This window comes from Entelurus aequoreus, linkage group LG26, assembly GCF_033978785.1.
Source record: "Entelurus aequoreus isolate RoL-2023_Sb linkage group LG26, RoL_Eaeq_v1.1, whole genome shotgun sequence".
Lineage (NCBI taxonomy): Eukaryota > Metazoa > Chordata > Actinopteri > Syngnathiformes > Syngnathidae > Entelurus > Entelurus aequoreus.
In genome coordinates, this window is record NC_084756.1 from 19,087,507 (window position 1) to 19,112,042 (window position 24,536).

The 24,536-nt window shown below is 37.2% G+C and overlaps 1 protein-coding gene across 2 annotated transcripts in view; it reads left to right on the top strand.

Annotated features, from left to right (window-relative positions):
- Positions 1–24,536, top strand: part of slc6a1b (solute carrier family 6 member 1b) — a 61,795-nt gene that overhangs the window by 19,641 nt on the left and 17,618 nt on the right. For both annotated transcript variants that reach the window (XM_062037975.1, XM_062037976.1), the window contains exons 8-11: positions 811–914; positions 8,444–8,568; positions 8,935–9,047; positions 20,940–21,071. In XM_062037975.1, the coding sequence (XP_061893959.1) occupies positions 811–914; positions 8,444–8,568; positions 8,935–9,047; positions 20,940–21,071 (474 nt within the window). The remainder of the gene's footprint in view (positions 1–810; positions 915–8,443; positions 8,569–8,934; positions 9,048–20,939; positions 21,072–24,536) is intronic.

A 24,536-nucleotide genomic window follows, 5' to 3' on the forward strand; every position in this document is an offset into this window, starting at 1 on the left:
GTGAGCTGCTGCCTGCTCTTCTTTACTTACATAATAAGTCTGCTATTGGTCAAGATATCGACAAACAGTTTTGATTTTTGGCAGAGATATATTCATGCCAATCCATCTTCGTCGTGTTGTTATTGGATTGAATAGATAGATAGATAGATAGATAGATAGATAGATAGATAGATAGATAGATAGATAGATAGATAGATAGATAGATAGATAGATAGATAGATAGATAGATAGATAGATAGATAGATAGATACAGCGGATGCCATTGTTACAGTCGGGAAAATTTGAAAAAAATGAACCTTGAAGATGCTTGGAAAGAAAGACAAAAACTGGATTTCCCAGTTTCTTAAGCAGGACAGAAGGGCGGGTGCTTGATCAGTGGTTATTACTATCTACTTAGACTAATTATATTCTTTGAATACTAAATACTGGTATCAAATGTGTATATATTGTACCTGCTAATGTCGTTCTGTTTGTAGTTGTAAAAAAAAAAAAAAAAAGACAATACAGATAAAGAAAAAGGCTGATACAAATATATGTCAAAATGCCAAATATCGGCCAGGCCCATAATCGGTCAATCTCAACTGGAAAACGTTTGTTTTGGCAGGATTGTATTGTATTTGTCAGTGATTTTCCCAATGGAAAACAACAGAAGAGCAGAATTCCTGATTGACCCTGAGAGAACTGTAGACAAGTCCACTAGTTGTGGTTTATATTTTGTACAAAACACAATTCAATTTGGAGCGGGATGCAGAAGACAACACCCTTGTTGAATTCTTGCTGACAACCATTTTTTAAATCTTGCTGATTAAGGTTTGGCTGGATGCTGCGACTCAGATCTTCTTTTCCTACGGACTGGGACTAGGCTCTCTGATCGCGCTGGGCAGCTACAACCCCTTTAACAACAACGTGTACAGGTAAGTTCAACATATGTTTTTAGTATTACTATTAATTTCGACCCTTAAAATGGCTCAAAAGTTGACCCAATGTTGGTTACTGACACGTTTTATTCCAGAGTTAAATTTGTTGGGGTCTAACCCCTCGTAAATTTGGATGACAGTCAAGTAAATAAGTACCGTAAAGGCCTTCATTCAGGCCTCTTTCGTAAGTGGAAACACATCCGATATGTATCTGATGCAACTGTATTCTCAACGATCATGTTGCGTTCATCAGACGTCATCAAAAAGCAACAACCGTCATGATTCCTTGCCAAAATAGATGGTCTCAAAAAGAAAGAGTGGACCAATGAGCAGAAAACACTCCTGGGTTCAACAGCCTCAGCTCCTACGCTAAATAATTATGTTATGAATATGTTGACTCCGGCTCCACAAAATCCTTGGAATTGCTACGAATGCATTAATTAGGACTAGGACCTACAAGAATTGGAGCATGTTTATGTCTGTAAACACACTGCATGCCGTTTGAAATGGGGGTCGATTCAGGGGCACATTCCATTTACATTAAAAATGCCTTTTTTCTTGGTAATATGACGGGCTACATAAAAGGATTGGATTTATCAAAAACATCCGACTCAGACATTATAACTTGCAGTGCTTAAGTATGAGCCAGGTCCAATAATTGCCATTAACAGCTGTGGCTGTACCTCCTGTATTGCAGGGGTGTCCAAACAATAAGTCAAAGTATGCCGAGGCCATTTTGATATTTTTCTTATTTTGTTAAAACGAAATGATGAAAACCGACATTAGATATTTTTCAATACACATCTTTGCGTTATAGGTGACCGTGCACGAACAGTAGTTATTTGAGGGGTGCCAAAAGTGTGACCAGGGGGCCATTCACGGACAGGAGTTTGGGTTTATTTTAGATTCTGATTTACATTTCGACAGTCACATCAAATCAGTAACAAAATCGGCCTACTATCACCTCAAAAATGTAACAAGACTTAGAGGGCTCATGTCAGCTCAAGACTTAGAAAAACTTGTACATGCCTTTATTACCAGTAGGCTAGACTATTGTAATGGTCTCCTTTCAGGTCTTCCCAAAAAAAGTATCAGGTAGCTACAGCTTGTTCAGAACGCTGCTGCTAGAGTTCTAACAAAGACCAAAAAAGGTGAGCACATTACACCAATTCTTAAATCCTTACATTGGCTCCCTGTACATCAGAGAATTGATTTCAAAATCCTCCTGCTCACATATAAATCACTACATGGTCTAGGGCCGAAGTATATCACTGATATGCTCCCACTTTATAAGCTCTCTAGATCACTAAGATCTTCTGAGACCAATCTGTTAGCGGTTCCCAGAGTAAACTCAAATCAAGGGAGAGCATCATTCAGTCAAAAAAGATACAATTTTGAGACTAAAAGTAATATACAGAAATTTGTCACTAATATAACACAAAACTGGCACTAGGTTTTAACATGTAATTTCTGTTTGTAGCATTTAAAAATGTATCAAACTACTCCTACTTAGACTTTTACAAATTCGTATCAAGCGTTCAGCTTTTTTTCTTATTACATTTTGTCTTTTTGCTGTTTTTTTCTTATATTTTTACCTTTTATTTATTTTTCAACTAGCTGCGGGCCAACAAAAACCCAAACTGCAGGCCACAAATGGCCCCCGGGACGCACGTTGGACACCCTGCTGTATTGATTTAAACCCGCAAGACGGCAGGATGGTCAGCATGCAGCAGCTTTATCTACCTCTGCATGCACTTTCCCAGCAGGCACAAGACATTAAAACGATGATACATGTCTTTTAAAACAACGTTGCAAAATAGTTGTATTTTTGAATTGAGACAACGTTGATGTCTAAAGTTGGATTCACGTTGTTGGTTGGGAAATTACCAAATTTCTATGGTCAAATCAACATCACAACCTGACATTGGATAAACGTCGTCAAAAAGCATGTTGTTTCAACGTTGTAATTGTCTTGTAGAATATGGGTTGGGAAATGACCAAAATTCAATGGTCAAATGGACGTCAGAACCAAACATTGATTAAACATTGTCAAAAATAATGTTGTTCCAACGGTGTGTTCAAATGTTGTTTCGATGTCTTGTGCCTAGGCCTGCACCGATAATCGATAGGTCAATTAACTAAATGATAAATTAAGATGAAGTCGGGATATTTTCCAGCGTCTATAACCACCATATGGGTGCGTTGTTATGGTTACAAGAGTGGTCACTCTTACGCATAAACCGTTTTTACCCAAGAGCCATAGTAGCATTAAACAGGCACTGAGTGAGCACAATGTGTCCGTCATGTCCTCATGTGTCATGTCTTTTTATTTTTTTCGGACTATAATGTGCAATAATGTTATATGTGTATATGTATATATATGCATATGTATGGATATGTGCATGTGTGTGAATATATACATATATGTATAGATACATATCTTCTTTTTATACTGCGATAATAATGGCAACCGTGATCAATTTGAGTCATAATAATTTTACTTAGCCACATTTTTGTTTTGGTTGTGTATATTTAAGGGGCCTCCACCCATATTGCTTTTGGTTGTGATTTTTTTTAAGTCTGACAGAGAATAATTTATAATTATTATTTGTTTGTTGTATTTAACCTGCCTATTTAAAAGTTTACAGTCCAATTACAATGTTAAAATATATGAGGAATGCAATTGCATTGCATTTGAAAGGGTATACTTGCATTATTAATTTCTAGGTCAATACATCGTTCAGCAAAATGTGCCTTGAGCCTGCTGGGTCGTTCGGGCTACCCCGCTACTGGCAGGAAACCCATGCGTGTTATATATGTGTATATGAATAGAAATAAATGAAGACTGTCAAAAATATTGAGTTAACTCGTGATTAATCACAAAAAATTACAGTACATTAATAATGTATATATGCAGATAAATCACGCAATTTATTTTGAGCGTGCATGTTCCTTTACCTTAACTGAAGGTGGTTTACCTTAAAGACGGCGAGGGTTGCTTACGGTCAGTGATAAAGGTCAATATATATATATGTATATTTATATATATATATATATATATATATATATATATATATATATATATATATATATATATATATATATATATATATATATATATTGACCTTTATTACTGACCGTAAGCAACCGTCGCCGTCTTTAAGGTATATATATATATAAATAAATAAATAAATAAATAAATAAATAAGTATGTGTATATATATATATATATATATATATATATATATATATATATATATATATATATATATACACTACCGTTCAAAAGTTTGGGGTCACATTGAAATGTCCTTATTTTTGAAGAAAAAGCACTGTACTTTTCAATGAAGATAACTTTAAACTAGTCTTAACTTTAAAGAAATACACTCTATACATTGCTAATGTGGTAAATGACTATTCTAGCTGCAAATGTCTGGTTTTTGGTGCAATATCTACATAGGTGTATAGAGACCCATTTCCAGCAGCTATCACTCCAGTGTTCTAATGGTACAATGTGTTTGCTCAATGGCTCAGAAGGCTAATTGATGATTAGAAAACCCTTGTGCAATCATGTTCACACATCTGAAAACAGTTTAGCTCGTTACAGAAGCTACAAAACTGACCTTCCTTTGAGCAGAATTGAGTTTCTGGAGCATCACATTTGTGGGGTCAATTAAACGCACAAAATGGCCAGAAAAATAGAACTTTCATCTGAAACTCGATGGTCTATTCTTGTTCTTAGAAATTAAGGCTATTCCACAAAATTGTTTGGGTGACCCCAAACTTTTGAACGGTAGTGTATAAAAAATATATATTTATTTATTTACTTATTTACTGCGATGAGGTGGCGAATTTTCTAGGGTGTACCCCGCCTTCTGCACGATTGTAGCTGAGATAGGCTCCAGCGTCCCCCGCGACCCCGAAGGGAATAAGCGGTAGAAAATGGATGGATGGATTTATTGATTTATTTATTTATTGTTATATTGTACATGGTAATTGGGATTTGTTATATGTTATATATATTATATAAAAATATAATATAATATATCAGTATATATTATATGCTGTATATATAATATGTAAATATTGCATATATGTAATATTTTATATTGCTACTATGGTACATTTTTAGTCTACTTTATACCTGCATTATCCTTTCCATCCTTACCCTCTCCATCCTTTGTAACTGAGATACTGTGTGGAACAATTTCCCTTGTGGCTCAATAAAGTTCGTCTAAGTCTAAGTCGTCTAAGTCTAAGATACAGTGGCGGGCTGTGCGTTTCCCACCTAGGCCTTTAGTGATGTCCTACTTAGTCCAACTTTAATAAATACCCTCAAAATACCATAATTGATGTCCCCACATGACCACGACTGGATAAATACTATACAGAAACACATTTACGCACTACTGAGTATTGAATCACCGCGACAGTGTACAAAACAGGCTATATTTCGGACAATTTAAAAATCAATGAACCCGCATTAGCATTTAAAACATATCTTACGTGGTACTGTCAAAATTAAAATAATTGTAAAGAACATATTAAAGGTAGAAAAATAAATACATAAAATATTTGAAATTTTTCTTTGTGAGTTAAAAAAGCGACAACCGATGATTTCTCCGTTGGCCGGGTATGGCTCCGGTGCCCCTTCCTGCTTTTCGCAAATTGCAACTTGTGATTGCATTCTCACTTGGGAGTGACAAGTGAAAATAGCTTGCTGAATTCTGATTGGATAAAAGCTCTAACGTAAAAACAAGCAACACTGGAGCCTGATAAGACATGAAGAGAATATAATGAATACTTTATGGAAAGTAGATTAAAATGAAGTTTTATTCATCAATGATCATAATTTTTGTTAGGCCAGCAGAGAAGACATTGCTGGCCCTGACGGCACACCACTGCTAAGATATGTCATAGCAAAGATGAAAGAGATGCATTTTTTTTTTCTTAAATCACTTAAAAAAACGGAATGGACTTTAAATAAAACTGTTAGCAAGTTTTGAGCATTCAAGTGAAACATAAAAAAAAAATTCTGGATGACATTCTAACAATGTAATTGCATTTGTGTCCAAATATTAGGCTCTTTTTTAAAGTTAAAATGACTATATATTTTTTATTTATTTAAATAATGCAAGCAACTAATAATCTTTGATTCATATTTTAAAATGTGACTACTTTACGGTTTTCTTTTTTACTTGCACAGCAAAGCCTTATTAAAGTAAAACAATTAAAGTTGTTTTTAGTAACTTTTGACGCTTGAGAAATAATTCTAGGTAAATAAACACCCCGGCTTAAATTGATGATCAGTTCAGTTCAGTTTAGTTTTCAGTTCATTTGGAACATGCATACGATACAATGTAATGCATCACATATTTCTAGTTGTTTCATTACAGCACGTCTGAAAAGGTGTAGGAAGAAGCAGAGCTTATTCAATCCTACCCTTTTTAATACCATAGCATTAATATTATTGTGGCCAAACAGCTCAATTTTTGTTTCATCTGACATCACATGGATAAAAATAAGGAAAGTTCTGTGGTCAGATGAAACACAAATTTAACTGTTTGGCCACAATACCCAGCAATATGTTTGGAGGAGAAAAGATGAGGCCTTTAATCCCAGGAACACCACACCTACCGTCAAGCATGGTGGTGGTAGTATTATGCTCCGGGCCTGTTTTGCTGCCAATGGAACTGGTGCTTTACAGAGAGTAAATGGGACAATGAAAAAGGAGGATTACCTCCAAATTTTTCAGGACAACCTAAAATCATCAGCCCGGTGTCAAGACGTGGTTTTCGCTTACTGCAGGGTCGTTCTCCCAGGAAGGTAAACGGACAACTCCGGACAGGACTTGCAGGTAGTTACATGATTTAATTTTAAGAAACACTCAACGAGGTGAAAAACAGAAAACAACCCGGAGGCAAGCGTGCCTATCGCACACGGAAGCTTAGGCAACAACTTACGACATGAAACTGTGGCATGAAACAAACACAAAACTGTGGCATGAAACAACTAGCATTAACTATGGCATAGAACAAACATGAAACTGTGGCATGAAACCAATACGAAACTGTGGCATGAAACAACTGGCATTAACTATGGCATAGAACAAACACGAAACTGTGGCATGAAACAACTGGCATTAACTATGGCATAGAACAAACACGAAACTGTGGCATGAAACCAATACGAAACTGTGGCATGAAACAACTGGCATTAACTGTGGCATAGAACAAACACGAAACTGTGGCATGAAACAACTGGCATTAACTATGGCATAGAACAAACATGAAACTGTGGCATGAAACCAATACGAAACTGTGGCATGAAACAACTGGCATTAACTATGGCATAGAACAAACACGAAACTGTGGCATGAAACAACTGGCATTAAGTATGGCATAGAACAAATACGAAACTGTGGCATGAAACAACTAAGACTTACGTAGTGCAGGCATGAGGCAAACAACTAATGACGCCAGGACAACTGACTGGCAAAGGCAGGCTTAAATAGTCCTCTGATTAGAAGCAGGTGCGCGTCCCAAACACCAGAGGCAGGTGAAAATCATAAGTAGCCATGGTAACTAAAACAAACTCAGGTGTCAAACAGGAACTAAAAGAGTCCAAATCTAACAGAACATAACAAAAACATGATCCGGACCACGGATCATGACACCCGGAGGTTGGGTCTCGGGCGCAGTTGGGTGTTCCAACAGGACAATGACCCCAAACACACGTCTAAAGTAGTAAAGGGATGGCTAAATCAGGCTAGAATTAAGGTTTTAGAATGGCCTTCCCAAAGTCCTGACTTAAACGTGTGGACAATGCTGAAGAAACAAGTCCATGTCAGAAAACCAACACATTTAGCTGAACTGCACCAATTTTGTCAAGAGGTGTGGTCAAAAATTCAACCAGAAGCTTGTGGATGGCTACCAAAAAGCGCCTTATTGCAGTGAAACTTGCCAAGGGACATGTAACCAAATATTAACATTGCTGTATGTATACTTTTGACCCAGTCACATTTTCAGTAGACCCATAATAAATTCATAAAAGAACCAAACTTCATGAATATTTTTTTTGGTGACCAACAAGTATGTGCTCCAATCCCTCTATCACAAAAAAAATAAGAGTTGTAGAAATGATTGGAAACTCAAGACAGCCATGACAAGTGTATGTAAACTTTTGACCACGACTGTACATGCAAAATATATTTCCCCTCGGACGTCGTTTAAACAGTTAGCTTGGTGTCCGGTGACGTGGACGGATATTACGACTGACAGCGTATTTGACGCTCCAGCGGTAATAACGCTTTGACTATTCCGTCGCGGCGTCCCGACTCTGCATTTTATCTCCGTCTCTCCAGGTTAGAAAATAATCAGCCATTTCCAGAAAAAGCGATGGGCGCAAAATGGCTCCCCCAGCATCCCCTCCCCTCCTCCTCCTCCTCCTTCTTCCCAATCTGTGACGAGTCGATAAGGAATTGATACGGGCGTGACAATGTCTGCTTTTGTCCCGCCTCTCCGCAGAGACTCGGTCATTGTCTGCTGCATCAACTCCTTCACCAGCATGTTCGCCGGCTTTGTCATCTTCTCCATTGTGGGCTTCATGGCCAACGTGACAAAGAGGCCCATCGCTGATGTGGCTGCTTCAGGTAATTGCAATCAATGTTGAGAAGAAAAAAACAAAACTCCATAGCGACAATCAGCGAAGGCAACACGCAGCTGTGCAAATAATTAGCTCTGGAGTTGTGTTTTTCATTTTTCCCTGAGTCCCTTTTGAAAAATGGCGACGCATTCTACTTTTTTTTTTGTTGCATCTGGGTTAATTAAAGGGAAATTGGGCAAATCCTTTGTAAATCCTCAAGTTGAAGTTCGACATTCATTTCCCAAGGACGCTATAATTTTTCTTTTGTTATCTTGCGCGAGGCGCTTTCATCACACTTAAAGCCCAAACTTTTATACTTAAGGGTCCTGCTGACACCTGATATGAAAGGTCTTTCATGTGTGTGCGCTTCAAGGGCCCGGCTTGGCGTTTTTGGCTTACCCCGAGGCCGTCACCCAGCTGCCCATCTCTCCCCTGTGGGCCATCCTCTTCTTCTCCATGCTGCTGATGCTGGGAATCGACAGCCAGGTACAAAAAAAAAATGTGTATTTTACGGGTTGTATTCCACTCGTTGAGACCGGCGCATACAAAAGATCCCCTCTGGCAGCACAAACCCACTTGGTAGATCAGGGGCCGTTTTTATCAAGCGTCTTAGAGTGCCATTTTACACTTAAGTCCTGAGAATTTGCGAAATTTAGTCCTACTCTCAAACTTAAGAATAAAAGCTATTTATCAACTTTCTTAAGTCTAATAATAATAATAATAATAATAATACCTGGGATTTATATAGCACTTTTCTAAGTACCCAAAGTCGCTTTTACATGTTAAAAACCCATCATTCATTCACACCTGGTGGTGGTAAGCTACTTTCATAGCCACAGCTGCCCTGTGGGAGACTGACGGAAGAATCACTCCTACTCTCCACGATATTTAAGAGACCTTCAGAGGTGTCCTAAGTGCATACTTGCCAACCTTGAGACCTCCGATACCGGGAGGTGGGGGGTGGGGGGCGTGGTTGGGGGCGTGGTTAAGAGGGTAATATATTTAAGCTAGAATTCACCAACTCAAGTATTTCATACATATATATATATATATATATATATATATATATATATATATATATATATATATATATATATACTCAACTCGAGTATTTCATACATATATATATATATATATATATATATATATATATATATATATATATATATATATATATATATATATATATATATATATATATATATATATATATATATATATATATATATATGTGTGTATGAAATACTTGAGTTGGTTCAGTCCTAAACTCAAGTATTTCATACATATATATATATATATATATATATATATATATATATATATATATATATATATATATACACTACCGTTCAAAAGTTTGGGGTCACCCAAACAATTTTGTGGAATAGCCTTCATTTCTAAGAACAAGAATAGACTGTCGAGTTTCAGGTGAAAGTTCTCTTTTTCTGGCCATTTTGAGCGTTTAATTGACCCCACAAATGTGATGCTCCAGAAACTCAATCTGCTCAAAGGAAGGTCAGTTTTGTAGCTTCTGTAACGAGCTAAACTGTTTTCAGATGTGTGAACATGATTGCACAAGGGTTTTCTAATCATCAATTAGCCTTCTGAGCCAATGAGCAAACACATTGTACCATTAGAACACTGGAGTGATAGTTGCTGGAAATGGGCCTCTATACACCTATGTAGATATTGCACCAAAAACCAGACATTTGCAGCTAGAATAGTCATTTACCACATTAGCAATGTATAGAGTGTATTTCTTTAAAGTTAAGACTAGTTTAAAGTTATCTTCATTGAAAAGTACAGTGCTTTTCCTTCAAAAATAAGGACATTTCAATGTGACCCCAAACTTTTGAACGGTAGTGTATATATATTTATTTTATTATACATATAAATAAAATAAATACTTGAATTTCAGTGTTCTGGAGGCTATCCAGTAGATGGCAGTATTGTCCTGTTTAAGAGTGTCACAACATTGCTGTTTACGGCAGACGAAATGCTTTACGGTAGACTAAACGTGACTGCTGTTGTTGTGGGTTGTTACCGCGCTGGGAGGACGTTAATGAAACTGCCTAACAATAAACCCACATAAGAAACCAAGAACTCGCCCTCGATCATTCTACAGTTATGACGTCATTGGGCAGGCAAGCTGTTTATATTGTGGGAAAGCGGACGTGAGAACAGGCTGTCCCCACTCAGGTGCGCATTGAGCTGGAGGGGGCGTGGCCTCCAGCTCCGGCTGAATACCGGGAGTTTGTCGGGAGAAAATTGCTGCCGGGAGGTTATCGGGAGAGGCGCTGAATACCGGGAGTCTCCCGCTAAAAACGGGAGGGTTGGCAAGTATGCCTAAGTGGTTAGGAGTTGCCAGCGGGGGATGGCACTGAGGCGAGAGAGACGTGCGCGAACGTTCAGGGAGTGGAAGGATGTCCTGGCTTTGTTTGATGACGAGCAGCTGATCAAACGGTATCGTTTAGACAGAGCGGGTATTATTTTTGTCACAGATTTAATAAGGGGCGTCATCTCATCAGCAACATCACGAGCCACCCACACCAGTTTCAAATTAGTTGCCTAATTAATGAATTGGAAAGAAAAGGAAGCATTTATTTTTGATTCATTGCCAATATTGTTTGTTTGTTTTGTATTATTTTGTAAGTTTATTGTCAAAATATACACTCCCATTGTCCACTTAAATATTTCTAAGATATTTCTTTATTCTTAGACAAGGGATTCCCTTCCGTGATTGGTCATTTCTATGGACACAGAAATGACGTCACCTAAAATTCCGTTTACGGCACATAGTAATGTCGTAATTCAGTTCTGAGTGTGACACTTAAGATTCAGTCCTACACTTCGCTGAAAGTGTGAGTAAGACGCTTGATAACTAACTTTTAAGTGCAGCTTTCAGCGAAGAATTTCTTTACTCATAAGTCAACTCTTAGCAGACTTCTTAGGAGTAATTCTAAGAAGCTTGATAAATACGGTCCCTTGTTTCCATCCATCCATAAGCTACCGCTTGTCCCGTTCGGTTTCCAATTGCATGATCTAGAAGTGGTTGTCCTGTTTCTCAAAAGCCAAACATGATCAGGGGCCGTATTTATCAAGCTTCTTAGAAGTTTCCTTTTCTTTCCAATTCATTAATTAGGCAACTAATTTGAAACTGGTGTGGGTGGCTCTATATATACTAGCCCACTGCAGCCACATGCAGAAATCAACATGGAATCGAAAAGAAAACCAAACTGGCGAGAGGAGACGCCCCTTATTAAATCTGTGACGAAAATAATACCTGCTCTGTCTAAACGATACCGTTTGATCAGCTGCTCGTCATCAAAAAAAGCCAGGACATCCTTCCGCTTCCTGAACGTTTGCGCACGTCTCTCTCGCCTCAGTGCCATCCCCCGCTGGCAACTCCTAACCACTTAGGACACCTCTGAAGGTCTCTTAAATATCGTGGAGAGTAGGAATGATTCTTAGACTTAAGAAAGTTGATAAATAGCTTTTATTCTTAAGTTTGAGAGTAGGACTAAATTTCGCAAATTCTCAGGACTTAAGTGTAAAATGGCACTCTAGACGCTTGATAAATACGGCCCCAGATTAAGGTGTTTCCATGGGGTGTAGAATGCTCTATTTAGAGCCGAACCTTTGGAGAAATCTGAGTAATTTAGTGCATATAAACATAGTCAGTGTGTGTATCTAATAGTGTTGTCCCGATACCAATTTCGATACTTTTTTGGACTTTTCTAAATAAAGGGAACCACAAAAAATGGCATTATTGGCTTTATTTTAACAAAAAATCTTAGGGTACATTAAACATATGTTTATTATTGCAAGTTTGTCTTTAAATAAAATAGTGAACATACAAGACAACTTGTCTTTTATTAGTAAGTAAACAAACAAAGGCTCCTAATTTAGCTGCTGACATATGCAGTAACATATTGTGTCATTTATCATTCTATTATTTTGTCAACATTATTAAGGACAAGTGGTAAAAAATGAATAATAATTTATTTGTTCATTGTATGAATGCTCCAAAGCATTCAGACATATGGTTTTCTACACAAAAAATCATCTATTTATTCAACTTATTTTTAGTCTTCTTCTTCTCCAGATTTTGGCGCGTTCTACCTTCCACATTTTCACCCGATTCAAACCGTTCTAACTTCAAACAGTTCAGCCTATTCAGGAATCGCAAATTCCAACAATTCGCAGATTTCCTAGAATTCAAGGTTTCCCGAGACATTTTTCCCCATTTCAAACTTTTACCATTTCCACATATGTCAACTTATTAAAACCATTCCACCTTCAACACATTCCACCATTCTGAAAATTTAAACTACCCTGTTTTCCAAGTAAAAAAAAAAAAATTCCAAGATTTTCCAGAATTCCTGGTTTTCCAAAGCCCTATTTTCACCCTTTTTTCTGGCGACTACTCCTTCCACATTTTTCAAGCCACTTCAACCGTTCCACCATCCAAACATTCCTTTTAATCAGGATAAAAACAAGGTTGTTTTTTTGAACTGGAAAAAATCCCAGTTTTCCCAAAATTCTAGGAATTCTGTAATTCCATTTCTCAATTCAACATGTTACTACTTCAACATTTCTCGACCAATTTGAAAAATTCCAACACTAACCATTTCAACTCATTCAGACCATTCGATTTGTTTACCTTATTTTTTTAATTCCTGCTTTTCTCGAAATTCCCACATTTTGGGGAAATTCCCATTGAAATCAATGGGACATTCTTCAAAGTTTCACAACTCCCACATTTTTCATCTGATTCAAACTGTTCCAACTTTTAAATATTCAGCCTGTTCAAGAATTGTGTGCTTTACTTCAATAATTTTAAAAAATTCCAGGTTTTCAGTTCAACTTTAGCATTGGAGCCTTTTACACGCAATTCCTTCAGGAATTGCCTCATCTAGTTTACTGTTAATATCTGGTTATGTTCTATCTACACTTCTGTTAAAATGTAATAATCACTTATTCTTCTGTTGTTTGGATACTTTACATTAGTTTTGGATGAGACCACAAATTTGGGTATCGATCCAATACCAAATAGTTACAGGATCATACATTGGTCATAATTTGAAGTCCTCATGTGTCCAGGGACGTATTTCCTGAGTATATAACATAATACAAAAGATTTTGAGATGCTAAAAAAATATCGATGCAATCATAGTAATATCGACTAGATACGCTCCTGTACTTGGTATTATTACATTGGATGTCAGGTGTAGATCCACCCATGGCGTTTGTTTACATTGTGACGCCGGTGAGCTACGGTGTGTAGTGAAGCATTTTTAGCTATTCCTCGTCCTGCAGGGATGATACTTGTAAGAAGCTTACTTTATTTGTCGCCATGGAGGCGAGGATTAGTGATTTAGAAGTAGCTAAAACACTGCCGACTGGCGAGCTAGCCATTTCTTAAAGCACCTTTTCCTGAGGGCGTTTCAGTGTTATAACTTCACCTTTATCGTTAGTTTTTAAGCCAAAGTGCGTCCGTTCTCCCTTTTCTGTCTACACACCGTGTCTGCTTTTAAGTACTCTGTGATTGTGCGCTGCCGAATATGCTCCTCTGCTCAGAAAAGAGAGATGCAGTATTATCTGCTCGTAGATGCTACCTGGTGGTTGTTTGAGCACACTGCGGCTCGTCCTGGATACATTAACCAACCCCCACTCTTGAATGCTTTAGTCACATGCAGGATTCTCACAGGAATGAAGCAAAAATTCATCCAGACACACCCGTACTTAGATAAGCCTGCCCTCCATGCTTACCTAGTATGATATTGCTGTCAAACTGTAATGTTATGTTAATGTTAAGCAATACATGACGTCTATTAATAATAATCATACAGTGGAACCTCTATTTACGAACTTAACGAGGTATGTAAATTGGAAAAAGTCAAATAGTCCTGCAAATTTCTCCATAAGAAACAATATAAATATGAATAATGGGTTGCAGCCTTGACAAAAGTCCATATTGTAATGAAGGTTTGTACACTTTGAACACAATATAGAGTGCTACACTGTACTGTATATCAAACATAACATGGGGTGATGGATCAACTACTTGTTAACAAGCTGTACTGTGCCGCACACACAGAGAGGCCACTATGGTGCCCTCACAAACGATCGGCAATCACAAACATGCTTAACTTTAGCAACCGTATCGCTATAATAATAAACACTTTAAAAGGTGAAATCCACCCACATGAACATCGACGGAGTAGGAGCTGAGGAGAAAGCAGTACACAGGGAGAGAGAAGGAAGGGGGCGGTAGCGTGGGCCGGGTTTGGGTTTGCGTCCGTGCGAGAGGCAGTGTACTTTCATCCCTGTGAAACGGGTCTGCCCTAGCATCACTTTCAAGAAAAGTCTGGTCTCATCACAATTGAAGCTTGCAGTGGTACGAAGCCTGCTCTGTCGATTGTTCCAAACTGTACTTGTGAGCGCCGGTAGTGCCGTCCTTGCAAATAGTCTTTTTTGTAACTCCTCCTTCTTTCGACGCTGGTCTGTTGAGTTTTTGGGACACATATTGAGTTAGGAAAATGGATAACCCCTGTCAAAAAGTGAGAAAAAAAAAAAGGCACCGACTGACTAGTAGCATATATATATATATATATATATATATATATATATATATATATATATATATATATATATATATATATATATATATATATATATATATATATATATGTGTGTGTATATACAGTATATAGTCGAGGTTTCTGTGGTTTATCCGTTATACAGTGCTCAATACCGGGGTAGAGCGGAATATACGTTAGGTCAGGAAACGACACACAGGCTATTTCATCCCTACCAGTCTTTTTTGCAGGTTTCCCTGTTCTTCAGGGGATTTTATAATAAATACAATATAAGAAGAGCAAGGAAACCTGTGAAACAGGCTTGTAGGGATGTAAAATAGCCTCTGTGTTTTTTTTCCTGACCTAACGTATATTAAATATTATACATGAAATTAAAATTTAACTCCTACTTTTTTTTACTTCCGTGACGTACTCCCTAAAGTTTTGTAATCAGTCAGAAATATGAAGCAGCTGAAATGCGGCAAACATGGATAAGTGTGCACAGACTTATATATATATATATATATATATATATATATATATATATATATATATATATATATATATATATATATATATATATATATATATATGGGAATACGCGGTAGTAAATGGATGGATGGATGGATATATATCAGTGGCGTGCGGTGAGGTTCATGTCAGGTGAGGCACTGACTTCATCACAGTCAGATTTACAAACATATGAACCCTAAAGAGTATCTTATTCACCATTTGATTGGCAACAGTTAACGGGTTATGTTTAAAAGCCACATACCAGCATTCTTCCCTGCTTGGCATTCAGCATCAAGGGTTGGAATTGGGGGTTAAATCACCAAAAATTATTCTCAGGCACGGCGCCGCTGCTGCCCACTGCTCCCCTCACCTCCCAGGGGGTGAACAAGGGGATGGGTCAAATGCAGAGGACACATTTCACCACACCTAGTGTGTGTGTGACAATCATTGGTACTTTAACTTAACTTTAACTTTACACTTACAAACTGTAGCACACAAAAAAGCACATTTAATAAAAAAAAACGTTATTATGGTCTTACCTTTACTTATAAGTGCGGGAGCAGTGGTGTTCGTGTTGGAAGAGTAGTGAATGAATGAAATATGAAATCCGCGCAGCAGTCTGCAGGTGTACCTAATGTTGTGTCCCTGTTCACGGGTCCTCCGGTGCGCCACGCGAGCATTGTTGTTTTTGCACTTTTTGGCTTCTTGTTAAGTGACTTTTTTTGGGTGGATTCGGTCTTGCACGTGGAGGGTTTGGGTGTGGGCTTTGGTTGGTGTGGCCGCGGCGCTCCCGTCGGGCGGTGCTTTCTGCGGCGGAGGTGCTTGGCACCAGGAGGCGGGGTTATGAGACGAGCCTCCAGTTTTATGAATGCTCAGCACAAGAAATACGTTACACACATACAGTTGTTGACAAAATACACTGTACATTATATACCTCAGCTAACTAAACTATGGAAATGTATAATATAATTCATATAGCAATACAGTCTCACTGCACAGCAGCTCAGCAGTTAGCCGAGTCATTGTGCACAATCCATGTTGAGGCACAAATCAGTGACGTGCCTCAACTGGCTGCTGATCACCGCACCGTTTCTTCTCAGTATTTGAACGGCAAATGTGTAAATAAAAATACAAATAATCTAAAACTGGTGAAGTTAAATGGAAAATAACTTTAGTATAATCACTGGATACATATAACAATTTAATTATTTTTTTTTCTTTTTACTTTTTTTTTCTTTCCATGATGGCAGGTGAGGCCGTGCCTCCCCTGCCTCTAGTGACGGCACGCCACTGATATATATATATATATATATATATATATATATATATATATATATATATATATATATATATATATATATATAGGAATGTTGAAAGATGGCATCTGATGGCCATAAGACGTAACTGCACTTTTTGTCCATATAGATAAAAATAGTGTTCATGTATGAGATTTATATATATATATATATATATATATATATATATATATATATATATATATATATATATATATATATATATATATATATAGGAATGTTGAAAGATGGCATCTGATGGCCATAAGACGTAACTGCACTTTTTGTCCATATAGATAAAAATAGTGTTCATGTATGAGATTTAGGGGCTGCCAATTATGGCCAAAGTAATAATTCACATTATTGTTATCAAGATTGAAATCATGATTACTGATTGTTAGGTAAAGCAGTGTTGAGGTGTGAACGTAATACCATCATGTCATTTGTAATGTCTTATAAAAAGACTATAGATAAACGTTAATCCGTGTCGTTAGTCCGCCATTATTATCAAGCCAAACGACGCTAGTTGGCATGCGTCTGACTTCGTGTTTTCTAAAATGCATTAATAAATCAAGTTTTTTTGTTAATTAAAGAATTAGACGGTGTTATTAACTGTCTGGAATTTTATCGCAAATTATCATTATACCGTTTACTGTTACATCCGTTGTCCATTAACAAGTAAAAAGTCAAGGGTCGCCGCTGTTGGTAAATTTTTTCAGAGCATTATGGCAAATGACGTGGGCGGTCGTGGCAGTTGCCGTGGTTAAATTCGAGCTCTGTAATAGTGTCCTGGAATGTGCAGCAAGTGACGTGGAGGGCTCTCTGCGCCCTGCTTTTTGTTTGCAGGCAAAACAAAAAAAATGAATGAATGAAGCGTTCCTATACAGAGACACCATCTAAAAATTTGTAAATTGAAAAGTTTGCAAATAGAGGGGTTGGTAAATCGATGTTCCACTGTAATGGATTATATACAGAATATAGCGCTTTTCTAGACACTCAAAGCGCTTTACAGTGAGAACTGAGAACCTATAATTCAGTCACTCTACATTCACACATGGATGGTGGTAAGCTACATTTGGAGCCACGACTCCCATGGGATAGATCGGCTTTAGAGCCGCATGAGGCTCTTTAGCGCCGCCCTAGTGGCTCCCTGGACCTCTTTCAGAGATGTGTGGAAATGGAATGTTTTAACATATTTTCTGTAGGAGAACAAACATGACACAAACCTTCCTAATTATTAGAAATCCCACTGATTATATTAAACATGCTTCACTGATGAGAATATTTGGCAAGCACCGTTTTGTTCTACTAATTTCAGCGATCCTTGAACTCATCGTAGATTGTTTACATGTACAACTTTCTCCGATGCTGCCACAGAAAGACGTGTTTTATGCCACTCCTTCTTTGTCTCATTTTGTCCACCAAACGTTTTATGCTGTGTGTGGATGCACAAAGGTGAGCTTTGTTGATTTAGTTGATTTGCTGAAGTGCTTATCAGGCATATTTGGTCAATCCATGACTGCAAGCTAATCGATGCTAACATGCTATTTAGGCTAAGTATGTACATATTGCATCTTTATTGCCTGCTTTGTAGGTATATTTGAGCTCATTTAATTTCCTTTACTTATGTCCTCTATTTAATTTATATTTGCATGTATCATTACACATTATCTGTATGTTATATTGGCTGCATTTGTGTGCCATGTTGTTCCAAACCACAGCAAACGTTACCTAGCTTGCAAAGATTGTAAAAATCCATTAGAAGAAGACAGGCTGCCATTTCCTTTAACTTGGACACACACATCTATACCTTTGGCACATTCTGAGCCAGTAATTTCCAGAAGTTATCTCATCCTGTGAGAAGCCTCCATTTTACTAATGATTTCCAATGTTTCAAAAATGTGTAGAATACAAATTAAAATACAACATTTCTGTCAAATGAAGCCTTTGATAGTAGGCTAATATAGCTAATATAGACACTTACATCATGTGTTGCCTTCATCATAACACTTATATAAGACTTAAAATTTTTTGTGGCTCCAGACAGATTTTTTTTAATGTACTTTTGGTCCAATATGGCTCTTTCAACATTTTGAGTTGCCGACCCCTGGGGTAGACTGATGAAAATTCGGCTTCAGATTTGTGCCTGCGGCCTATCCGACCACCACCAAACATTCATTCACATTCATACACCAGTGTGAGCGGCACTAGGAGCAAAGTGGGTGGAGTGTCTTGCCTAAGGACACAATGGCAGTGCCTGGCATGGCGGAAGATAGATGTGCACCAGAAACCCTCAAGTTTCTGGATGACCGCTCTACCATCTGAGCCACTCCACCCTTTACGTAAGACAAGTGCAGAGTTACAGTGTGTATGTGAAAAGTGGCTTCCTTTTCTTCCTGGCACACACTCTAACACAACACAACAATGCTAACGCTACACATACAAAAAGACATGTTCCCATTGAGGCTTACTAAAAACACGTTTAAATGGTCTGAATTTCAGCTTTAACGATAGCTTGTGTCCAATCACAGGGACCTCCTGATGCATTTCTAAAAGTGTACCTAAAGTAGTAATACAAACTATAGAATAGAGCTTTTAAAAGACATTCAAGCTGTTTTCTGGTTGACTGGTATTATATGGTCATGGTCTGATAACCTCCCGGTGCAGATGGCTCCTGTGATAGTCTTTACTCACATGTCTCCTCTGTACTCAGCCATGCAATCATTGGTCTATTAAGTTGCATACGTGTGTATGTTGTGTGTGTTTGTGTTTGGTATCTGTGTCCGTGCGTACAGTCGTGGTAAAAAGTTGACATACACTTGGAAAGAACATAATTTCATGGCTGTCTTGAGTTTCCAATAATTTCTACAACTTTTATGTTTTTGTGATAGAGTGATTGGAGCACATACTTGTTGGTCACAAAAAACATTCATGAAGTTTGGTTCTTTTATGAATTTATTATGGGTCTACTAAAAATGTGACCAAATCTGCTGGGTCAAAAGTACACATACAGCAATGTTAATATTTGGTTACATATCCCTTGGCAAGTTTCACTGGAATAAGACCACAGAACTTTCCTCCAGAAGGTCTTATCTTTGTCCATGTGATGTCAGATGAAACAACAATTGAGCCACAATACCCAACACTATGTTTGGAGGAGAAAAGGTGAGGCCTTTAATCCCAGGAACACCATACCTACCGTCAAGCATGGTGGTGGTAGTATTATGCTCTGGGCCTGTTTTGCTGCCAATGGAACTGGTGCTTTACAGAGAGTAAATGGGACAATGAAAAAGGAGGATTACCTCCAAATTATTCAGGACAACCTAAAATCATCAGCCCGGAGGTTGAGTTTTGGGCGCAGTTGGGTGTTCCAACAGGACAATGACCCCAAACACACGTCAAAAGTGGTAAAGGAATGGCTAAATGAGGCTAGAATTAAGGTTTTAGAATGGCCTTCCCAAAGTCCTGAATTAAACGAGTAGACAATGCTGAAGAAACAAGTCCATGTCAGAAAACCAACAAATTTAGCTGAACTGCTCCAATTTTGTCAAGAGGAGTGGTCAAAAATTCAACCAGAAGCTTGTGGATGGCTACCAAAAGCACCTTATTGATGTGAAACTTGCCAAGGGACATGTAAGCAAATATTAACATTGCTGTATGTATACTTTTGACCCAGCAGATTTGGTCACATTTTCAGTAGACCCATAATAAATTCATAAAAGAATCAAACTTCATGAATGTTCCAATGCTCCAATCACTCTAACACAAAACAATAAGAGTTGTAGAAATGATTGGAAACTCAAGACGGCCATGACATTATGTTCTTTACAAGTGTATGTAAACTTTTGACCACGACTGCACGTATGTGATAATGGGGGATATTGCACTTTGCGTTGCGTTTCTTTTATGTATGAAAAGCGCTTTATAAATTAAGTTTGATTGATTGATTGATTGATTGATATAACACAGCCTTCCCTCCATTCCTCCAGTTCTGCACCGTGGAAGGCTTCATCACGGCACTGGTGGACGAGTTCCCTCATATTCTCAGAAAGCGGCGAGAGATCTTCATTGCGATCGTCTGCTTTGTGTCGTACATCATTGGGCTGTCCAACATCACCCAGGTAGAGTCATGTCTCTCATCGCACTCCATGCATCCATAGGGGTGAATCCATAATACCTTTACTGCTATTTACTTTTGAAACGTCTAATCCTAACGATAGCGTGTTCACTTCCACCCTCCATGTTCATTTTGCGCAGATTTGGTCAACTCCATTATTATTATTATTATTAACTTTTTAGCTTTACAGAGGCAACCCATGTTGTCTTGTCATCATGGCAATATAAACAAACTCTGAGTATATTGGAGCATTCCATTGGTACTTGGAAGTGGGAATTTTCCCGAGTTGCTAGTCAGAATATCAACTGGAACGCCCCTCGAGGTCGGATTTCCTACTGGGAAAAAATGGAGCATTCTTACCAGCCCTGAGATGGCTTTAAAAATGGCTGCTCTGGATGTAAACAATAATATATCCTTCTATTATATCAATCATTAGCACCTGTGATTGGTTTTCCTGGTATTATATGAGCCATATATGATATATTGTTAGATTTGTATGTATGGTAACGTTACTGTAACTACATTCATTTGTATATGGTATATACCAGGGGTGATTTGGCAAACACAAGAGGTCCTATCATCCCTACAAGGCTGTTTCGCCGGTTTCCCTGCTCTTCAGGGGATTTTATAAAATCAGGGTAACCTGAATGTTTATAACTGAATACATTTACATGTGCATAAAAATGTGTTTTCTTTGGTGTTATTCTTTTAACGAATTAAGTGACATTTATGACAACCTTTTTTCCAAATCACAATATAGAATGTGAGATATAACAGCATAATGCATACATGTATCATTGGTGTTCAAAACAATTGCAAAAAAGTGGGACCCCAAAAATTTTACGTGAGACCCCATTTTTATCACTTGATGGGGCCCCTGGGAAACCCATTTTGAAGATTCCTAGCACCAACACTGCAACTACATTTTGTGTTTACATAATTAAATATGTCACAAAAGGAGTAGGAAGAAGCAGATCCTATTAAATCCATGTCGCCGCAATTACTGATAGTCTCCAAAATATGTCGTTTTAAATATTTACAATTATGTCATTATTCCTGTTAAATTTAACAATCACTTTGTGCAAAACGCAAGCAATGCCAAACTATTAATCGATTTCAACTATTATACAAACATCAGGTCTGGTTCAAATATAGAGATGAGGCTCTTTAATTTGACTTGCTGTTGTACTCTGTCTCAAAGTGTTAACATGTGCTCAATGTTTGCTTACCATTAATGCTATGTTGTCTATTATCATTATTGCTATGTTGTCTATTATCATTATTGTTATGTTGTCTATTATCATTATTGCTATGTTGTCTATTACTATTATTGCTATGTTGTCTATTACTGTTATTGCTATGTTGTCTATTACCATTGTTGGTGTTTTGTCCCTTACCAATATTGCTGTGTTGTCTATTACCATTGTTGGTATTTTGTCCCTTATCAATATTGCTATGTTGTCTATTACTATTGTTGGTATTTTGTCTATTACCATTGTTGGTATTGTGTCCCTTACCAATATTGCTATGTTGTCTATTACCATTGTTGGTATTTTGCCTACTACCATTGTTGGTATTGTGTCCCTTACCAATATTGCTATGTTGTCTATTACCATTGTTGGTATTTTGTCCCTTACCAATATTGCTATGTTGTCTATTACCATTGTTGGTATTTTGTCTCTTACCATTATTGCTATGTTGTCTATTACCCTTGGTGGTATTTTGTCCTTTACCATTATTGGTATATTGTCTATTACCATTGTTGGTATTTTGTCCCTTACCAATATTGCTATGTTGTCTATTACCATTGTTGGTATTTTGTCTATCACCATTGTTGGTATTTTGTCCCTTACCAATATTGCTATGTTGTCTATTACCATTGTTGGTATTTTGTCTATTACCATTGTTGGTATTTTGTCCCTTACCATTATTGCTATGTTGTCTATTACCATTGTTGGTATTTTGTCTATCACCATTGTTGGTATTTTGTCCCTTACCATTATTGCTATGTTGTCTATTAACATTGTTGGTATTTTGTCCCTTACCATTTTTGCTATGTTGTCTATTACCATTGTTGGTATTTTGTCCCTTACCATTATTGCTATTTTGGCTATTACCATTGTTGGTGTTTTGTCCCTTACCATTATTGCTATGTTGTCTATTACCATTGTTGGTATTTTGTCTATCACCATTATTGCTATGTTGTCTATTACCATTGTTGGTATTTTGTCCCTTACCATTATTGCTATTTTGGCTATTACCATTGTTGGTGTTTTGTCTCTTACCATTATTGCTATGTTGTCTATTACCATTGTTGGTATTTTGTCTATCACCATTATTGCTATGTTGTCTATTACCATTGTTGGTATTTTGTCTATCACCATTATTGCTATGTTCTCTATTACCATTGGTGGTATTTTGTCCTTTACCATTATTGGTATATTGTCTATTACCATTGTTGGCATTTTGTCCTTTACCAATATTGCTATGTTGTCTATTACCATTGTTGGTATTTTGTCTATCACCATTGTTGGTATTTTGTCCCTTACCAATATTGCTATGTTGTCTATTACCATTGTTGGTATTTTGTCCCTTACCATTATTGCTATGTTAGCTATTACCATTGTTGGTGTTTTGTCCCTTACCATTATTGCTATGTTGTCTATTACCATTGGTGGTATTTTGTTCTTTTACCATTATTGGTATATTGTCTATTACCATTGTTGGTATTTTGTCCCTTACCAATATTGCTATGTTGTCTATTACCATTGTTGGTATTTTGTCCCTTACCATTATTGCTATGTTGTCTATTAACATTGTTGGTATTTTGTCCCTTACCATTATTGCTATGTTGTCTATTAACATTGTTGGTATTTTGTCCCTTACCATTATTGCTATTTTGGCTATTACCATTGTTGGTATTTTGTTCCTTACCATTATTGCTATGTTGTCTATTACCATTGTTGGTATTTTGTCCCTTACCATTATTGCTACGTTGGCTATTACCATTGTTGGTGTTTTGTCTCTTACCATTATTGCTATGTTGTCTATTACCATTGTTGGTATTTTGTCCCTTACCTTTATTGCTATGTTGTCTATTACCATTGTTGGTATTTTGTCCATTACCATTGGTGGTATTTTGTCCCTTACCATTATTGGTATATTGTCTATTACCATTATTGGAATATATTGTCGATTATCAATGTTGGTAGTTTGTCTCTTACCATTATTGGTATATTGTCTATTACCATTATTGGTATATTGTCTATTACCATTATTGGTAGATTGTCTATTACCATTATTGGTATGTCGTCCATTACCATTGTTGGTATGTTCATTCTTCCTACATTGTTGATACAAATTATTGTTACAGTGTAATAATTATTGTGGTAATGCCACCATGATACAACATTTGTATTATAACCCTTAAACAAAGTAACAGTGAAACTCAATGTATTAATCACTGAAT